General features: G+C 45.2%; 1 protein-coding gene across 1 annotated transcript in view; it reads right to left on the reverse strand.

Annotated features, from left to right (window-relative positions):
- Positions 1-2,312: 2,312 nt before the first annotated feature.
- The window catches only part of CFAP251 (cilia and flagella associated protein 251), a 670,115-nt gene continuing 652,268 nt past the window's right edge, over positions 2,313-20,159 (reverse strand). The window contains exon 22 of the mRNA XM_085633872.1: positions 2,313-2,797. Coding sequence (XP_085489998.1) covers positions 2,646-2,797 — 152 coding nt within the window. The 3' untranslated portion in view covers positions 2,313-2,645. The remainder of the gene's footprint in view (positions 2,798-20,159) is intronic.

Here is a 20,159-nt window from a genome sequence, read left to right on the forward strand (position 1 = left end):
AGCATCCTGCTGACCCCCTTACGTCACACGCACTCTGTAATCCACCCGGCGCACGTTCTTTGCAGCAGGCACATTAACCCTCTGCCCCAACTTCACCGAAGTCAAAACCTTAACTATACAAAATCTTGATCTCTCTCCAGGAAGACAATAAATCACACGAGTTGTCTCGACATTCATGTGGGGCCTGACAATTGCCGCGTAAAGAACCGCAGCTTCAGGTGCTTCAGAAGAACAACAAACTTCCAAAACCCGGCGCCACCAAGAAGCCAGCACCCGGTGCGATAGCCCCGGTCGCACCGCTCCAAATCCGGCCCTGCCGGGGCCTCCCGCACGCAATCCATGAGGAGCGTCACCCCGTCGCTCCACAAAGACTCTCCCTCTCAACCATCACCAACACTCACCGGGACAACCAGGATCACGGAAAACCCGCCGCAAGACCCGGAGTAGCGAACGGCGTCAAGTCGAGACGAGAGGGACGGCGTGTCTGGCGCAAAGAGGACGCCAAGATGGCCGGGGGAGGCATAAATACCTCCCCCTCCTCTTTGTGCCGGAAGTGCGTATCTGGCCAGGGGACTCCTCCTATAGTCCCCCGTATTAGTAAGGGTGGGGGGAGTGCCAAATGCGACTAAGGGTGGTCGCCCGCTTAGGGTGGCCCCCTGCGGGGGCCGCGGGCAGCCGCAGTTCATTTAACAGAAGAGTGATTCAAATACTGCATTCGAAAATATGGATATTTTCAACACTGTTTGTCGCAGATACAATTCTTGGCAGTTACGTTCACGAGAGAATATGTTCATAGGAGAGCTTACAACAAGAAAGACATACCTGCCAACTCGAAGAATAATCTCACCGTGTGAGGAGGGGGTGGGGCCTTGAAGGGGGTGGGGCCTCGTACAGATAAGTACTTACCAGGCACTTTTGAACCACCTCCCCCTCCCCCCCAAGCCCTTCCTCCCAGAAATAAAAATAACAAGCATAGGCATAGCCAATAGGTCTCGCCTTTGGGACCTTATAAGTGTTTAGCCATGCAACATTTGCATAACTAAATACTTATAAGGTCCCAGAAGCGAGACCTATTGGCTATGCAAAGCGGCCGGGCTGCCGCGAAAGTGAAAGTGATCGCGATCACACATCAAAGCAGCCGCGGGGCCGCGAAAGTGAAAGTAATCGCGGTAAAGCGCGGCGAGCGCGCCCGCACATGCACTGTTGCTCTAGGCTGGCCTGGTAACACTTTTTGGAGCCCTCTCAATAAGTCTCGCCAGCCAAAAAAGCTTGCTGAGGCTGGTGCCGATGTTGTGGGGTGTTTTCACTCCCCTTAATGGACGTCAGCAGTTCAAAGCCTTGGAAAACGAGCTGGAAAACCACTATTTACTGTAGTTTTCAGCTCGTTTTCTCTGCCACCTTGTGCTGGGACCCGATATTGTGTGTCACATGGTGGCACCGTGTGAGCATTGTGAGGGGGGCAGAGGAAGTCTGCTGATGTCACATAGACAGAGAGAGGGAACTTCAAGGTGTAGAGTTCAGTCCACCCCTCTGTGAATGAGGGATGCACTAGAATCCGCGCCTGCCATGGCTCCTGGTTCACCTGTGTGCACTGGTATTATGAGGGGGGGGGGGGGGGGGTCCTGCTGATATCCGGGTACTGGACATACCCATGCCAGCACACTAAGAGGTATGGCTTAGATAACCTTTCCACCCCTCGGAGCGGTGCATTTCATGGAATCTGCAAGCCTGACAGGCCAGGGACACTTCCCTCCTATGCCTCCGGCGCAGCTTCGCCTGGGACTGTCCTGTCCCAGTACAAGAATGACGTCGAGGGAGGGAACTGCAGAAGATGCGGAGTTCAGTCCACCCCTCTGTGAATGAGGGATGCACTAGAATCCACGTCTGCCATGGCTCCTGGTTCACCTGTGTGCACAAGTATTGTGATGGGGTCAATATACGTGTGCCAAGACAAACTGCGTGCACGCAGGGCATATACTGTTCATGCACATTTGGTTAGTAAATTTGCGCATGTGCAAATGGCCCCCTTTTCCCTAATCGAGGAACACATTGCATGAATATAAGCAACTGTCTTTCTTTAAACGCCATGGGCGCCACATCTTGTATGGCCAGAGCAAAGATATGTTATTAATGAGTTAAGAACTTCTGGTAATAAGAGAACACGTTAAGTCACAGACCTGAGTGTCTTTTAAATCAATACTTTTTGTTTACAACACCTTTGATATAGACGAGCGCTACACAAAGCATGAACTCAACAGACAAGGTCTAAAAAAATATGATTTTATGTTTAAATTCACATAGGAATGTCCCATTAATGTAAACACTGTATAATTATTATGAATCATAATACGCTCTATGTGATTGTCATTTCACTGTTCATTGTATGTTAATAGAAAGAAAAAGTGACTCATGCACAAAAAGACAGGAAACAGGTAAGGTCTATGGATGATGCTAAGCTTCAAGACAATATCCTTATTCGTTCATTTACAGTTCATTTGTTTTTTTTTACAAATGTGAAAGTCAGCCTTCCTTTGCCATATATTGCGATGGCAGAGCTCGAGTTAAAACATCTACTCTTCAGGAATGGCGCAATCCTATTGGCTGGAGAGTATGACCTTGCACCAATAAGGACTGTCGCGCTCTTTTCAACACACGTCTGCGGTTAAGGCCATGTTGGTCGCACTGTCTTCATAGGTGACTTCCTGCGGAGAGGGAACAGGCAGACCTAGAATTTCAGTAGCAAACATTCGGGATGTAATGGTCTGTGGAATTTCTTGTTCAAGTAAAATTGCAGAACCTGGAAAGAACAGAACATAAAAATGTAAGACTAATAACCAAAGTGCATTATATACAGCACAAGCACAAATGATACAGGTTATCAAGTTTGGTTCCTGGGTTTCCAGATGATTTGTTTAGTAATTTGAAATCACTTGAAATTACTTCTAGATTGACTGGTGTGACATAAGTCAACTAGATTATTTACTTCCAATGACAATACCTGCAAGAAATTTGAAGGAATGAAAAGCAATTGTTTCAAACACTACTTGCTAAAAGCACATAAGAAACATAACGTCCATGTATTACTTTCTATCAGATACAATATCGCAACTTGTACACCGACTATATCCCTACGTCGGTTTTTTATAATGTACTATTTCCTTAGGCATCCTAGAAGAACTGCATTTTACTTTGAATATTCTAAGCCACTTATATGAGTGACCCAGTAAAGTTAATATGGGCAGAGTTCCATTTTCTCTTTTTTTATTCTATTTATTTATTGAGTGATGTTGTATAATGCGTACAAGGCCTGCGAGCCACTGAGCATTTTGTATAGAACATGACAAAGCATAAAAATCACATACAATGGCATAAGAGAAATGCTAGGCAAAAACAACATGGTACAGAACTAAACTGAAAAATATAGGACTAATACTAAAACCCCCACTGTGAATGGGTGTTCCAAACTGAGTGAGCTCCTGTTCGCGCATGGGTTGGAATTACAAGTTCGGTGATATCTTCTTTACCCAATAATCACCGCATAAATTCAATATCTCACCCACTGTTACATTTTGTCAGGTAACGCCTGCTAAAATTTAACAGGGTAAAAGTGTATAGCATTTACCGTACCATGCAGATTTTGTGGAGGAAGCACTAAAATCCGCACGTTAATCCTCAGAAACATGTAACTGGTGTAATTTATTGTACCCGATTGATAAATAACGTACCCCAGGGTATCAGTATTTATCTGATACCCTAAAGAGTAGTTGGATTCCGGCAAACTCGGAATCGGGGCCAAGTATCTAACACTGAAAAGCCTCTATGCCTCTGTCACTTTACACTGCAGGTCCAAGCTCGTGCACCTGAGAAAAGACCAGTGAAATAAAAGAAGGTAGGGGACACAGGTATATCTAAAGCAAAGCAAGAGCAAGAGAGTGTTCACAGCTGGCGGGATCCTAGAGTGACTCGAGAGGGTGGTGGCATTGTAGGAAGGATAGCTACATATAATAACCAGATTGCCAAAAGCTGAGAATTTATATAGAAGAGGGAAGAGAGTGGCGTTTCAGAAACAACTATTTTAGGTCTTTTATTAAAAAAAGATATAATTTGGAATAAAGTTCCTGCAAAAGTCTGATTCAGAGGGCTTCAGTATTAAAGATGGAGATTTCCAGTAAGATATTTTACTTTTTAGGCTGTGTACAGAGCTCTGCTCGTTTCTTTTTTGCTCGGTTTGTACTATACAAAATACCATATACAAACATAAATTAAGTGCTTAATTTGAGCCGGTGGTTGGTGGAGGAGTCCACCTACACTAATTTTAGGGGACCGGCACTTACTTTTCTTAATCAGACATTTACTGAGAGGAAGAGAGAGAACAAAACAGACAGGAGGAAGAGAAAGACAGAAAAAAACATCACAAAGGGAGAAGGCAAGAACCTACAAGAGTGATATAAGGGGGTGGGGAGTGTCTGGTAGTGGATTACAGAGGCAGGAGGTGGATTCAAGACTAAGCAGCCTTGGTACTGGGTGCGCCCACATTTAATAGCAACGGCTGCGTTCTTCTGAGCAGAGCTTTGGGCACCGGCGCTCATGCCTTTAAGAATTAAGCACTGCCTACATCTGGAGCTACCCATAGGAGGGTATTAATGGGTTTTACATAATAACAACCACAGAGAAACTGTTTTCTCTTTACAATGCAGTGGGAAACTACATTAAATGAAGGCGGAGCAGAGACAAGTGGGAAGGGATTTCAGGGGCGTACGGAGTGGGGAAAGGAGTCTGAAAAGTAGATTATTATATACAATGTATCTGGAGAAACACAGGCAAAGGCATTACATATGAATCTGAAGTGAAGATGCTTAGGGGCCTATTTACAAGCCCCTTGCGCTGCCTGTACATCACTTTTTCCCCATATTAAAAGTGACGCACCGGGGGCGCAGGGGCTTGGAAATAAGCCCCTTAATGAGTTACCAAGTTGGTGAATGGATAGAATAAGGTTCATTTATCTCATGAACTGGAGAACGTTTTTTTGACATGCGTTCTTCAGGGAGAGCGTACCAAAGGGTTGGGTACTTAGCTGAAAACATTGCCAAGAAGCTGCTCATTTGTAATCTCAGATTACCTTTGCTTCTTGGTTGTTTCTTTCCACCAGAGATATTCAGAGATGATGTGAGGTGAGCTGGTTGACTTACACGAATTGCCATAAAATAATTCTGGCCAATTTGAGCTTGATACAGGTTTTGATTGGAAGCCAGTGGAGTTGTTTCAGCAGAGGAGTGATGTGAGGACATTTTTCGTACCAGAAACTAGCCTTGCCGCGGAAGGTAGCATAGGGTTGAGGCAGGAGAGGGTGATTTCTGGAAGCCTAATCAGTGCTACATTCCATAGCCTAGCCGTGAGACCACTAGGGATTGGAGAACTGAACGAAAGTCTTTGGGATTTAGGAAGGGTCCTAATTTATTTTTCATAGGTTGGAATGTGGCTCTTGCACATTTCAGTGTATGATCAATATGAACATTCATAGTAAGATGCTGATCTAGCCAGACGCCCAAACATTCTACTTTGGGAGAGTGCAGTCCTGTGAAGCGGTTTCGTTTGAGTTCAGAAAGCCAAGCTGTACTGAACATTGATTTGGTTTGTCTTGATAAGAGAATTCATTTGGCCTTTTCTAATTTTAGGCTTAGAAAATTAGCTGCCATCCAATCTGGAAATGTTCGCAGGCCTAAACTCAACATGTGACTATCATCAACAAAAGGCAATGTCCGTGTAGATTTCTTTCTCGACTGCATATTAGTGAACAGAGACTCTGACCACCTCCATCAAGACCCTCAGAGAGACTCCACATGCGGGTTAAACAGAGGAGGCACTAGCACGGAACCCTGGGGAAATTCATGTAAGTGGAGAAGTGACCATTTATAACCGAATGTTTATGACCGATTACGAATTAGGAAAACCAACATAGAACATTGTCCCTGAAAGTCATGCGTATCTCTAGGATGCGCAGAAGCCTCTAGTGATGGGTTGTGTCGAACGCTGCCAGAGGGTAAACATCATTTACAACACATGCGAAGCAACGCATGCCATTACAACGTGGTCATGACAACGACTGCGTTGTTACATCACATACCATTACAACCCAAGTTCTTACAACGACTTGCTGTAGGGGGCAGAAGGTGTTGGATTTTAAATCCAACACCTTCCCTACTGTTGCACAGACTGGAGTTGGAATAGTAAATTATACTATTCTACACTCCATCCCCCGCGATACGCAAGTCGTTGAAATGACTTGCGATGTAATGGTCTGCATAGTAACAACGCGTTGTTGTAATGACCGCATTGTAATGGCATGCGTTGCAAACACGTGCGTTGTAACATGTCATATTCCGATCCTGCCCATTAGGATGTAGAGACAAGCATCACCTTTGTCCAATATAAAGTGAATTTCATATTGGACAATAATGCATTTATTGTTAAGAAACATCCAGCGGGCGAGGTCAGGAGACTAGACTTCAACCAGTGGTCGTGTCCAATAATGGAGGTATACTGGAGGCATGTTGTAGAGCCATTGAGGGAACACAGGCTCTGCAGTCACACACACATTGAACCATGGCTAGCTGGGCCTACACCCAGTACCAAAAAAGGGAAACATCTGATGTTAATTTGTAACCCTTTCCCTGCTAACACCAACAAGAAACAAAATGATTAATTAGCAAGATGCTGACAAATGAATGCTGGCATAGGAGATTTGTGAGAAACGTGCACACTGATGCGGAAGTAAAGGAGGACCAGAGACTGGCATGACATGCTCACTGGATTGTTTAAAGATGAAGTGAATTGTACCTAAACACAACCAGTGACCAACTGAGAAGATTGCCTGACCAACATAAACAATGGTTGGCTAAGAACTATGAATCACCCACTGACTACAATAGATTTGGTGACTTTTGTGAACGCCCATTTTGCAGATAATATTGTGAAAATACACAGCAGTATGTGCATTATTTGCTTAATGTCTGACACATCAACATTGCAATACAGATAACATTATTTTATATTTTTCCTTCATCTCAAAAACAAAAATTGTTTATTAAAAAAAACAGCCAGCTGAGGTACTACAAACATACATAACCGACTGACTGACCACATCTCACCACGGAGGCACTGTACATAAACACTGAAAAAGCTTACTAGTTAAAACTAAGGAAACGGTAACCCTTCCTCTTTGGCTTGTTCTCCTATCTGAGAAGGGAAGGACTTAATGGTGGGTGACCCAAGAAAGAAAATTGAGAGCTCTAATGTTGTTCATAGTTCCCCAGGTAAACCAGTATGGTTACCAGGTCTACCTACTGTCCTTTAGTGTCGTTTGTTTGAAGAGGCACCACTTTAATCACCTCAACCTCATTGCCTTACAGATCCTATGTCAGGACTGGAGCCTTCAGAATATGCTTTACCTTTCTTCCATTTATTGCTCAGCAGCCCATCTACTTCAAACAACAATTACAATGCAAGGGGCTACAAACTCCTTGAGTCCGAGCAAGCTCAACATTTCACAAATCAGGCAGCTCGAGCTCCCAATAAAACCGGGGGGCGGGGGGGGGGAAGAGGAGGAGTGGAGAGAGAGAGGGAGAGAGAGAGAGAGAGAGAGAGGGAATATATATATATATATATATATATATATATATATATATATATATATATATATATATATATATATATATTCACTGAAAAAAACATAGGTTTCAGGGGCGTTATAGTTAGCTGGACATTTCCCTCGTACAAAACCCTAGAAATTCCCCTGTTATAGTTAGTTCAGCTAACTATAAATCGCGCCCCCGCAATGCACTGCTGATGACGTCACATATTACATCACTCATGACATGGTCAGTGACATCACTCATGACATCACTGATGACATCTCAAATGACATCACTGATGACATCATCCATGTGATAAATTAGTGCATCTTCTCACACCCTAATATAACCTTTGATACACCGACTCAAAATTTCAGACGGCCATTTTGAAAACCATAGATACTCCAATACCAATAACTACATACCCACTCATTAACTCTTAGGTCTACATACACCTCCACTCACTCACCTGTACAGTCACTCATACTTACAGTCACTCCGTACAAGACTATCATATGCATTTATACACCTATATAGACACTCACACATCTCGCCAATCATCCATTGAGGTACTGACACACCTAGTCAGTCGTGCAAGTAATTAAACACAGTCCAATTTACTCACCTATACAGTTAAACACACTCAAGTTCACTTACTCATAAAAATAGTACCACATTCTTACGCTCTTATACAATCATTGATACAAGCACACACTCATCCATACAGCCACTCTCACAATCACACACTCTCACATATAGTCACTTATATACTCTTACACACATATATACTGCCTTTCACATATGTAGTTAGTCACACATGTACCACTGAGATATACATTCAATCCCTAACACACCCATACATACACTCACCCAACCATACAGTCCATCACAGATGCACTCTTAAAACCATGCACCCATAGAATCACCCACTCACACATCTATGCATAGAGTCACACACACCCTACCCACACAAACACTCAGGCACCCATACAGATACTCAGACAACCAATCAATAACCCATATAGACACTCATATGGCTATTCACAAAACCATGCAGCCACTCATACACCTACACACAGACACATACAGACATTCACAAAGTTTAGTCACTAGTCTGCAGTAAAATACATTTAATTGCTCACTTACAGAGTCAGTTACGCACCTAGAAAATCATCCATTCACACACTTGTACACCCACTCATTCTTCAACAGACCTTTCCCTATATATATTAAACATATTAAAACTGTACAGAAACACATACTCACTGGATGATGTCATCAGTGATGTCACTGACCATGTCATGAGTGATGTAATATGTGATGTCATCAGCAGTGCATTGTGGGGGCGCGAGTTATAGTTAGCTGAACTAACTATAACAGGGGAATTTCTAGGGTTTTGTACGAGGGAAATGTCCAGCTAACTATAACGCCCCTGAAACCTATGGTTTTTTCAGTGAATTTCTAAGGTTTTTTAAATGCCAATTCCTAACTATAACGCCCCTGAAACCTTTGTTTTTTTCAGTGAATTTCAAAGGGTTTTTAAATGCCAATTCCTAACTATAACGTGCATGAAACCTATGTTTTTTTCAGTGAATTTCAAAGGTTTTTTAAATGCTAATTCCTATCTATAACTTATCTCTAAAGAAATCATGTTTAATGATTTTGATTGGATTTGTATATTTTTCAAATTCAGTGTGTCAATTTCATTAATTACATTTTTTTTAAAATACTTTTTTATCACCATTTTTTAAACGTATTTTTTCAATTAATTCTTTTAAAAATTAAAAATTATTATTTGAACTAAATGGGTTTTTCAAACATTTTTTTTTATATTTTTCAAAATATTTTTTTAACTAAATGTTCAAAACGTTATTTTATATATTTTTTTTCCATGTTTTTGGATCCGCGCACCCAACGCGAGAGGAACCGTGCATCCAACGCGATAGGATGCGCGCACCCTGCGCGTATTTCGCCGTTTTTTTTTTTAAAAAAGGGGACCCCAGGGGGTCCTTCTGGGACCCCCTAAGCACCTCTAGAGGGTCAGAGTATTTCCACTCTGCCCCCTTTATATGTTTTACACACTTATTCCCCTTGCTTCTTCAGCCTCGCTTCTACCGAGGCAGAAAATTACCGCCAACAGTTCCTGGTTTCGAATGTAGAGAGACACTCGACAGTCAATTAGCATTCTGCGCGCGATCGGGAGGGTGCGCGCTCGGTTCGGGGAGGGTGAGCTTACGGTGCGTGTAGGGTCCGCGGATCCTCCCCGGCCATAGATATTTATGTACTTTTAACTCTCATTTTCTCAGGAACTACTGAACGGATTCACACCATTTATGCAAAAGGCACGAGTCTGAACTGAGGACTACCTCTTTGCCAAATTTGGTGTCATTCCGTTCAGCGGTTCGGGCTGTAGCTGCGACAACAGATCCTATGGGAAATTGCATGGGGAAAACGCGTTTTGGGACCCCCCTTTTTTCTCGGCCCCCGCTTGACGAATCACCACGAAACTTTCAGGGTCGGAGCGGAGCTGGCCAAAAGTTTGAAAAATTTTGCGAAGATTCGTCAACCGGTGCCAAAGTTATTCCCAATAGAATGTTGCGGATTTCCTATGGAAAATAGGTCCTAACTATAACTATCTACTGGCGACCGCCAGTAGATTATATATATATATATACATATATATATATATAAAATCTCATCAACTTCTACCCACATTCCCACTCTCTGCCTTGCTCTTACCTCGCGGGCAATTAGAGCCTTTCAGCATGTTGTTTCGGGAGAGTGCTCCTCACCACTGGGCTGAGATAGTACTGGTCCCTGCCCTTTCAGACTGCTGCGCGGCTCTTCACGAGCCCTTTCATTCACTTCTTGCCAATTTCAGCAATAGTTTGGTGCAGTTTATACCATTAGTTTAATCGTTTCTAGCAGTACAACGCGCCAGTCACCTGGGTTTCCGAAGGTGGTGCTCAATATTTCTTAACCTTATTGCTGGTTTCCCGACGATCTCAGTGCAGTTCTACATTATAAGGCTCCTGGATTACATAATAGGCAAGCCTTCAGTCTCAGGCCTTTCCAAACCACAGCCATTCTAAGACTCTTCAGACCCCGATCGACCATAAAAAGTTCAGCATTCCATCCATCATCTTTTTGTGTTGTGTTGCTATAGTCACTCTAATTGGGAAGGGTATGCCCAGACGCGGGTCCCGTGCTTACTATGCCACTGGATTTAAGCTACTCTGGCTAATGAGGGGTGGTACCCCATACAGGTCCCAGGATGCCTGTTTCCCGGTCCAGGGAGTACCTGGCCTGCCAGTTCAGGCTGGACTGGTCCCATAGGAAGCAGGGCTAAGACTGAACTGCATATGGCTGGGTCCAAACTAGGGTGGCATGATGAGCAAAAAAGACGATAGATTTATCCTAGATCTGTCACTGGGAGTGAGTGTTTGACAATGTTCAGCATTCTGTCCATCATCTTTTTGTGTTGATATAGTCACTCTTAAGTGGGAAGGGTATGCCCAGACATGGGTCTCATGCTGACTATGCCACTGAATTAAAGCTAGCTTGGCTGATGAGGGGTGATACCCCAAGGATGCTTGTTTACCGGTCTCTGACGCCTTTCAACGGCTCAGGTAATCGTTCCTGACACACCAAGGTCCCACCTCACTGGATTTCAACAGTCCTAGTCCACCTGGGTTTCCCCTATCAATGATCAGGGGCTAACCCCTGGTGAGGAACGAGATGATGGGGAAGAATGAGAAGACCCAAGCCAAGATGACGACTCAGATACCAAGCCGGTGCCTAGCAGACCCTGGAGACAGGAAGATGTTCCAAACGTCCTAGGCTGGACAACCGCAATAATGTTGGGGCTTTCGGGGTTCATGACATTGAAGGCATGATGGACCCAGATGATATTGATCACCCACAATCTGTGTATAAGTTCCTGGGCCCTAGACTGGCCCAGTAGGTGGCCAACAGAATTAGGAAGCCCTTGGACAAGGAGGTTAGAGGCCGTCTTAGAGTGGAATAAGGCCCTTGAATGAAAAATCACCCTGGTGCCAAAAATGTATGGAAAAATGGCCAATTTTATAACCAAATTTTTGAAGGATATCAAGAAGGGGCTACAACACTCCTGGAAGGCCTGCCAGGATAATTAATTGAATATTCTAGGTCCTTTAAATAAAATACTGGATGTGGCCAAAGATAAGGCCAATTTGATTTCCCCTGATGTTTTGTCAGGCTGTGTGCACAGGACCCCTAGACTGGCCCAGTAGGTGGCCAACAGAATTAGGAAGCCCTTGGACAAGGAGGTTAGAGGCCGTCTTAGAGTGGAATAAGGCCCTTGAATGAAAAATCACCCTGGTGCCAAAAATGTATGGAAAAATGGCCAATTTTATAACCAAATTTTTGAAGGATATCAAGAAGGGGCTACAACACTCCTGGAAGGCCTGCCAGGATAATTAATTGAATATTCTAGGTCCTTTAAATAAAATGCTGGATGTGGCCAAAGATAAGGCCAATTTGATTTCCCCTGATGTTTTGTCAGGCTGTGTGCACAGGACCGAATGGATCCTGGGGAATGCGAATTGTTGCTCTCATTGGAGAGAAGACGTTCCCTCCTCATTAAAATCAACTCCGAGTTAGGAGGAGCTACCTTATCTCAGAGGCAAGATCAGTGGCCAACAAAGGCCTCTTTGGGGACACATTGGTGGAGCTAAGCGAGTGTCACTACCTTTCATCTTTGAACAAGGCTCAACAGTCCATGAACCAAGTGTTCAGTAAATACGCTTTTGGAGGGGCTGACCGGGGTGCTCTTCAGGACGTTCCTTCTCCCCTTCCTCCAAGAGATTTCCAGGAAATCCCCAACAGCAGTACCAGTATCAAGACCAGAAGTGGTTTTGTGTTTTTTCCCCAAACCGAGACAGGTGCAGTCGAGGCAGAGGAAGCTTCTGTGGAGCAGCTAAAGCCCCTGGTGGTACGTCAGGTAAGGAATATCCCTTCTTTCCCACCAAAGGTCCATTCCTAGACAGAGGTGATGAAGAACACGTGGATGGTGCAAACTGTGCCAGGTTTCCACATAGAGTTCTACGAGACCCCAGTTCAGGCCCATAAACCTCCTTCTCTAGTGCAATCAGTGACAGACTATTCTTATCTCGCAGGAGGTAAGTTCTCTCCTAGACAAAGGGCTCCCACAATGCTGCACCCCGGTGGGTTTCTTAGCGATGGTTCCTGGTCAAAAAGAGGTACCAAGGAATGCAATAACTGATCAATCTACAAACATTCAGTCAATGGTTGGTGTACCACCATTTCAAGTTGGAGGGCCTCCATCTTTTGCGAAATATTCTTCTTCCAAATGATTGGATGGCTGCAGCTGGACCTACAGGATGCATATTTCACCAATCCAATTTTTCCCCCTCATTGCAGGTTCTTGCAATTCACCTGGGACGGTCAGGTTTACGAGATTGTAGCTCTTTCTTTCAGACTCTCTTCAGCCCCTTGGTGCTTCACCAAAGCCATGCAACCTATGGTGGAGCTTCTGCATTCCAGGAGCATCAGATTGATCATTTACCTGGATGGACGACATTCTGATCTTTCATCTGGGTCTGTTGTTCCTTCCCCAGCATCTGGATTTCTCTCGCTCTCTCCTTCAATCCCTGGGCTTGATTAGCAACAACAGAAATCAGAGTTTATTCCTTCTCAGTCAATGCGTTTCCAGGTCTTTATCATAGAGTCAATTGAACAGGTCCTCAAACTCCCTCACAGGAAGTTGTTGCTGATACGGAAGGAGTTGAGGTGCACTAAAGTGATATAGTTTATCCCTCTCTGCTACCTGGTCCAGATACCCAGTCTCCTTGAGTTGTTCATCCAGGCTATATTTCGGGGCCAGTTGCACTACAAAGCCCTGCAGAGGTTGAAATAAGTCCATCTACAAAAGGGACAGTCCTATTCAGCCATAGTCAGACTGTCCGTGGAGGCCAAGTCAGAGATGCAATGGTGGTTCGACCACATGACAGCCTGGAACGGCAGGGCCATCTTTCGGCTCTGTTCCAGAAGTGGTTAATGAATCCAGCGCCAGCAGACTTCTAGGCCGGGGAGTTTGATGTGAAGGCCACTACAGGAGCGCCATGGTCGGAGGCACTGGAGTAAGAGTTGTAAATCAATCTCAAGGGACAAGGTATTGTGCTCAAACCTCCTGAAGATGGACAATGTGTCGGTAGTCCATTATATCAACTATCTTGGTGGAACAAGGTACAAGGATCTGGTGGAGCTGGCAAAACATTTCTGCCAATGTTGCCTGAACAGGAAGATAGCGGTCTGGGCAAAGTATCTTCCTGGAAATTCAAACCATATTACAGACTGGAATTCCAGATATTTAAGGGATTTCAGTACTTGGAAGCTTTTCAAGATGATGGACAAATGGGGTCCTTGAAATGTGGATCTTTTTGCCTCCTACCTGGATCATCAGCTTCCTGGCCTCCTTATTTAGAGGTCGGATTCCCTAGCAGTGGTGACAGATACTTCCATGCAGAATTGGAGTCTGATTCAGAGGTACACCTTCCACACCTTCTAGATGATAATCAGAGTCTCAGCACAGGTCAGGCGCCAGAAGACATCCTTGATTCTGGTGGCTCCAACTTGGAGATCTGAGACATGATTTCAAGTTCTACTAGAACTTTCAATGGATTCTCCTATCTGACTTTCCTGGAGTCAGTCCATGTTTACAATTTATTTGTATTTTTCATTTTGGATAATTTGCACACACAGTTCACAGCAGTGCAGAGGGCCTCTCCACCAATATACATTGTTCGATAAAACGTGCAAACAAATTTCTTCATGTTTCAGGTTCCATCACCCACCCCCTCCCCCACCCGTCCCAACTTCCAAAAATCAGCAAGTACAGTGTTGCATAGAAAAAAACACAATTTACATTACATCTATAACTATGCTGGTGTACCGGGCCAGCACATTTTTTCACACAAGACCATTGTGTACTACATCATGGGGCCTGCAGATCAGGGTTTTGTAGCACAAACAAAGTTAGTGGTGCCCAAAAATGTTTTGGTCTCGAGGCTATGGGCAACTCCTCTGCATAGATGCTCATTTGCTCTTTACAATATATACCAAGTCTCTGACCCATTTCTGAACCGTTGGGGCAGACCTGGCAACCCAGTGCATCGCAACTGCTCGTTTAGCAAATAATGTGGATATTGTGACCAACCTCCTATTGCATGGTTTAACCTGTTGCATCAACCCCAACAGACACACCTCAGGAGTGCATGGGACCTGTTCAGTAACAATGTCAGTTATCATGCGTACGACCCTGCAACAGAACACATTAATGGTAGAACAAGCCCATACCAGATGCAGGAAGTCTGCCTCCTTCTGCCCACAGCACAAACAGTTAGCCTCCTCATGCAATCCGAATTTCTTAAGTTGGCTGGGAGTATAGTACAGCTGATGCAAGTATTTGAAGTGTATAATACGGAGATTACAGTTATCTGTTAGCCGACCAGTCAGACTACAACAGGACTTCCAATTCTCAGTCGTCAACGACAAGGTCAGCACTGTATTCCATTTTGTTAGTGATGGGGGTCTGTTAACTCATTCTCTGACTGAGAGGCCCTATTGAGCCTAGTGATCAGCACCTTGCTTTCTTCCCCGGCCAGCACCACCTGCAAAGCCTTAAGAACAGTGGGTTCGACAGGAAACCCTGGATAAATGGATCATATCGCTTGGCGCACTCTTACAAATGTGAACCCTAGCATGGTGTTATATGCACTCCCCGCCTGGAACTCAGCTAAGGACTTAAACGTCCCGTTATGGTACGTATCTCACATCTTAGTGACTATCGCTTTCAGCAAGACTCTTAGCGCTCACTGTTCCTGCGCAGCAGAGATACCGGGGTGAGCCGCTATTGGGAGTTCCGGAGCATAAATATAGTCCAGCCCAGCCCGCTTGGCAAGGGTCTTCCAGGCCCACGCTGTGCATTTCACAGTGTTTATTTCTTTGCTTGCTGCGCCATCCCCGCCTTGTAAAGTTATAGCTATCAGTGGCGTCGGAAGCGTAGTGTCCGCCTCCACCGCAGTGTGCGGCAGGAAGTTTTGGGGGAAAAACCAGTAATGCGCATACTGCGCTTGCGCACATAAATAATACAAACGTAGATCAGGCGCCTCAAAGCCACCTCTTTCGAATGGTTGTGTGAGCACTTTCCAGCTACAGCTCGGCTTTTTCCTAGCCCACACCAAGGACAGCAGACAAGATTCGAGGAATTTAAAGAGTGCCATATTGAGCCGAATCAGGATATTTACAAATAGATACAAAGCTTCGGTAAAATGGTCATTTTTACAATAGTGATTCTATCAGCGAGCGAAAGGGGGGAGACAAGCCCATTTCGTGACCTGATCTGTGATTTTAGCACTAGCCCACCCATAGTTCATAGTTACCACCACATCAGGGTCTGTGTATCCATATACCTAGGTACTTTACCTGGTTCGTGGACCATGTCAATGGAAGTCCAGCGCCACCTTCTGGGTTCCGGCCGTCAGAGGAAATACAGTGGGTTTAGCCCAATTTATGCCAAGGCCTGAATAACGTTCAAACACTACATATTCACGGAGCAGGGCATGAAGATACGTCTCCGGCTCGCGAACCTACAGCACCATGTCGTCTGCATAGAGGAAGACAGCAAGCTGTCTCATATTGAATCTCAGTTCAGTCTGCGCATGCTTCTGTCGTATTTTACAATCCAGCGGCTCTAGCGCTAGGGAGAACAGCATCGAGGATAGGAGGCAGCCTTGACGCGTGCCCCTCTGTATTGAGAAGGCCTCGGAGACCCACCCATTCACCTGAAGTCTAGCCACAGGCTCGGCATATAGCAGGAGTATCCATTTTAATAAGAAAGGTCGCATGCTCATCCTCTGAAACACTGTGAACATAAAGACCCACCGCAAGGAGTCGAAGGCCTTCGTGGCATCAAGTAACACCGGCTCAAAATAGTGAAGCACTGCAAACAGCGTTCTCAAGTTATGCGCTGTAGAGCACTTAGAGACAAAGCCGGACTGATCCGGTAAGACCAGCTTTGGAACCAACGGTTTCAGCCTATTTGCAGTTATCCAAGCTAGGATTTTAACATCTATGTTAATGAGCGATAGAGGCCGATAGGATTCGCATCTATTAGGTTTCTTTTCCGGTTTCAGTAATGTTACTATCAGTGCTTCCCTGAGTGTCGGGGGTAGTATCCCAGTATCATATGCTTCTGCATATACATTTAATAGTCTGGGCGCTATCTCGTCAATGTAGGTCTTAAAAAATTTACTGGGCAGGCTGTCCAGGCCAGTCGCTTTACAAGTTGGTAATGACATGATAGCCTCCTTTACATCATCCACATTGAAAGGCTGCGTAAGATACTGCCTGTGCCCCTCTAACAGCCAGCCAAGCACGATGTCATCCAGGTATGCATCGATCTCTGCCTCCACAATTTCTGGCTGGTCTCCATATAACTCCAAGTAGAAATCTAGGAAGATCTTGCTTATAACAGAGTTGGAGTATTTTATATATTCTTCCCCATCTTCCAGTTCTATAATGTTTGCCTGTCCTCTGGGCATTGCTACTTTCGCAGCAAGTGAGCGACTCGGCCTACCCCCTTTCCCATAGTAGCGTGCCCTGCTGCGACGTGAACAGTGCAGAATCTCCTGCTCAGCTGTTTGATTGTATTCAGTTACGAGATCTCCTATGCTAGCAAGTATCTTGGAGTCAGGCCCGCGCTCATAGTCCTTCTCTAACGTTGTGATTTGTGTAGCCAGCTATTGCATTCTGAGTCTGAGATCTTTCAAAACCCCGGCTTGGGCACCTATACATTCCCCTCAAATCGTGCCTTTAAATGCTTCCCATAAGGTTCCCGCACACTCCACGGATCCCTCATTCTCAAGAAAAAAGTATCCAATAGCGGTACCTATAGTGAGCCGGAAGACCGGGTCCGTGAGAGAAGATTGCTGCAATCTCCACTGAAAAGGGGTCTCACGCAATCTGGGGCATGCAGGGCCATGAAGACAGGAGAGTGGTCAGAAAGTGTTTTTGGCAGGTGTGCCACAGTAACTACCCATGGAACACTTCTTCTGACGCAATCCAGTAGTCCAGTCTGGACCAGGAGCCATGCACTCTAGATGCAAAGGTGCTCTCTAGAGCCTTGGGGCTATATAGTCTCCAGATGTCTCTCTTAGGCGTGCATAACCTTCGTTAGTACCTGTGAGGCATGTGTCCCCCTCACTCCTACAGCCGGTGACCTGTCCATTCCAGCGTCAAGATACCGATTAAAGTCCCAACCCCAGATCAGCGCTGCAGGGGGAAAGAAGGTTATCTGTCTCCATACATCACTAAAGAATACATGATCATCCACATTCAGACCATAAATATTGAGCAGTAGTACTGACGTACCCCCTAGTCTACCCAAAACCATCACCACCCTGCCCTGCTCGTCAGTTTCAGACCGGATCAATGTGAATGGGGTTCCTTTCTTGACTAGTATCATCACACCATGTGCATAAGAGGAGTATGATGATGATGCAATTTTCACAGCAGCCCATTTCGCCTCTACATTCTTGTCAGTCCATTTAGTTAGGTGCGTCTCCTGAAGGAAAGCGATGTTTACATTAACTGTGTCCAAATAGGTGAACACAGCCCTGATCTTTTTGGGATTGTTAAGCTCACGTACGTTGCAAGTAATAACATTTAGTAAACTACCCATGTCCGCAGACTGTCTTATTTCAATTTCTCAATTCCATCCATCTAATGACCCTACATAGTAAATCGTTAGCCTCTTCTAAGCAAAACACCGTACTAGCTGTGAACCCCACCCAGCCAACCACCCTTTCCTCCCACTTCAGCAACCCCAACACGCTAAAGTCATGCTCCAATCCCAATAACATCCCTCCCTTACAAGGAAACAACCCCCTTACCTTACAGTGAATAGAATAATTTGGTACATACATCACATCTAGCTGTTGCTACGGCTCTCTAGATGGATCCCTTCCCCCACCCACTTCAGCTTCCCCAACAAGCCAAAGCCATTCCCTAGAAAAAACAACAACCCTAATTGCACAAACATGTACAAGAAATTTGTGTGGGGTGTACCCAAAGGGGGCCGCTAGAGCACCTTCAACCTCCCATATGTGAGGGGAGGGGCTGAACAGCAGAACTACAACTCATCCACTAATGTCTACACAGCAGAGCAAAATCTATGAAACCATATAGTGGCAGTAGGAGCAATTAACGATCCTGCACCTACCATTCTACGATAGCTACGGCATTAACTTACAAACTGGTATACGCACATATGAAGTGATGCATGCCTAAGCGTAAAACAGTGCGCTACTATAGTTAATTTGAGCATTGTCCAACCCGATATGGCGTCTCCGACCACACCTCACTCGAGCTAAACTCAGGCTTCTACAGCCCTATAGGCAGATAAATAAACCATAGCTTGAGAAAGAACAGCATACAAACATATAGATGCACATGCCTGCCTCATTGTGGACAACACCGTTCATCAGTGGACCCACCAGCCTCCCAATAGTTCAGTGCCACATACATCCAGTCACATGTTAGTCCTACTCATCCTCAGGAGACTTAGATTTCTCCCGTCGGGATCTCCTGAACGACTGTGCCTACTCCATGGCAGCTTTGGGGTTAGCGCAAATCTTGGCTTTGTCGTTCTCAACATGGCAAAAGGTATCTTCTCAGTAATCAGCAGCTTCTTGACCGCCTGGTACTCCCGCCTGGCACCCTGAACCGTCGCCGTGAAGTCCGGAAAAAAAAGACAGTTTATTCCCTTGATGGGCTATCTCACCTGTTTCTCTGGACATTCTGAGGAGGGTGTCCTGGTCCCGATAATTCAGAAGCCGGGCAATTATCGGCCTCGGAGAGGCTCCTGGTGGAGTACGGGTAGCAAAGGCACAGGGTGCTCTTTCGACCACTAGCATAGCGGACAGGTGGTCGGGACCAAAAATTTCTCTGAGCAGATCTTCAATGTACGTCTCCATCCTGCATGTATTAGTTGACTCAGGCAATCCCGTGATTCTTATGTTGTTGCAGCGGGATCGAGCCTCCAAATCCTCGTTTGTCACCTGGATGACTGCGAGCATCCTCTCCATGTCATTTGTCTTGGTGGTAACCACTTCCAGGCAGTCCTCCGCGTCCGATATCCGTTTTTCCGCTTCTCCCAGTCTGGCGCCCTGTTTGTCTAATTGAGCAGACATGTGGTCCATCCTTGTGTTGAGGGCACCAATTCTCCCATCAATAGATTGCAGGCTGTTCTGTATGGCCAGCAGCGTTGATTCCAATGAGGTGGTAGTCTCAGTCGGGATTTCCAGTTCAGAGTCCGAAGCCGCCCCTCGTTGTGCCTTATTTGATTTTCGCCCATCAAAGTTGAGTTGTGGCTGGGATTTATCTGGCTTACCCACAAGCAAGCGAGCCCACCGTAGAGGACACAGGGATTGATTGACACCCGCAACGTATGGTTGCTACACGATCGGA

The sequence above is a fragment of the Triturus cristatus genome, chromosome 11 (genome assembly GCF_964204655.1).
Source record: "Triturus cristatus chromosome 11, aTriCri1.1, whole genome shotgun sequence".
NCBI lineage: Eukaryota > Metazoa > Chordata > Amphibia > Caudata > Salamandridae > Triturus > Triturus cristatus.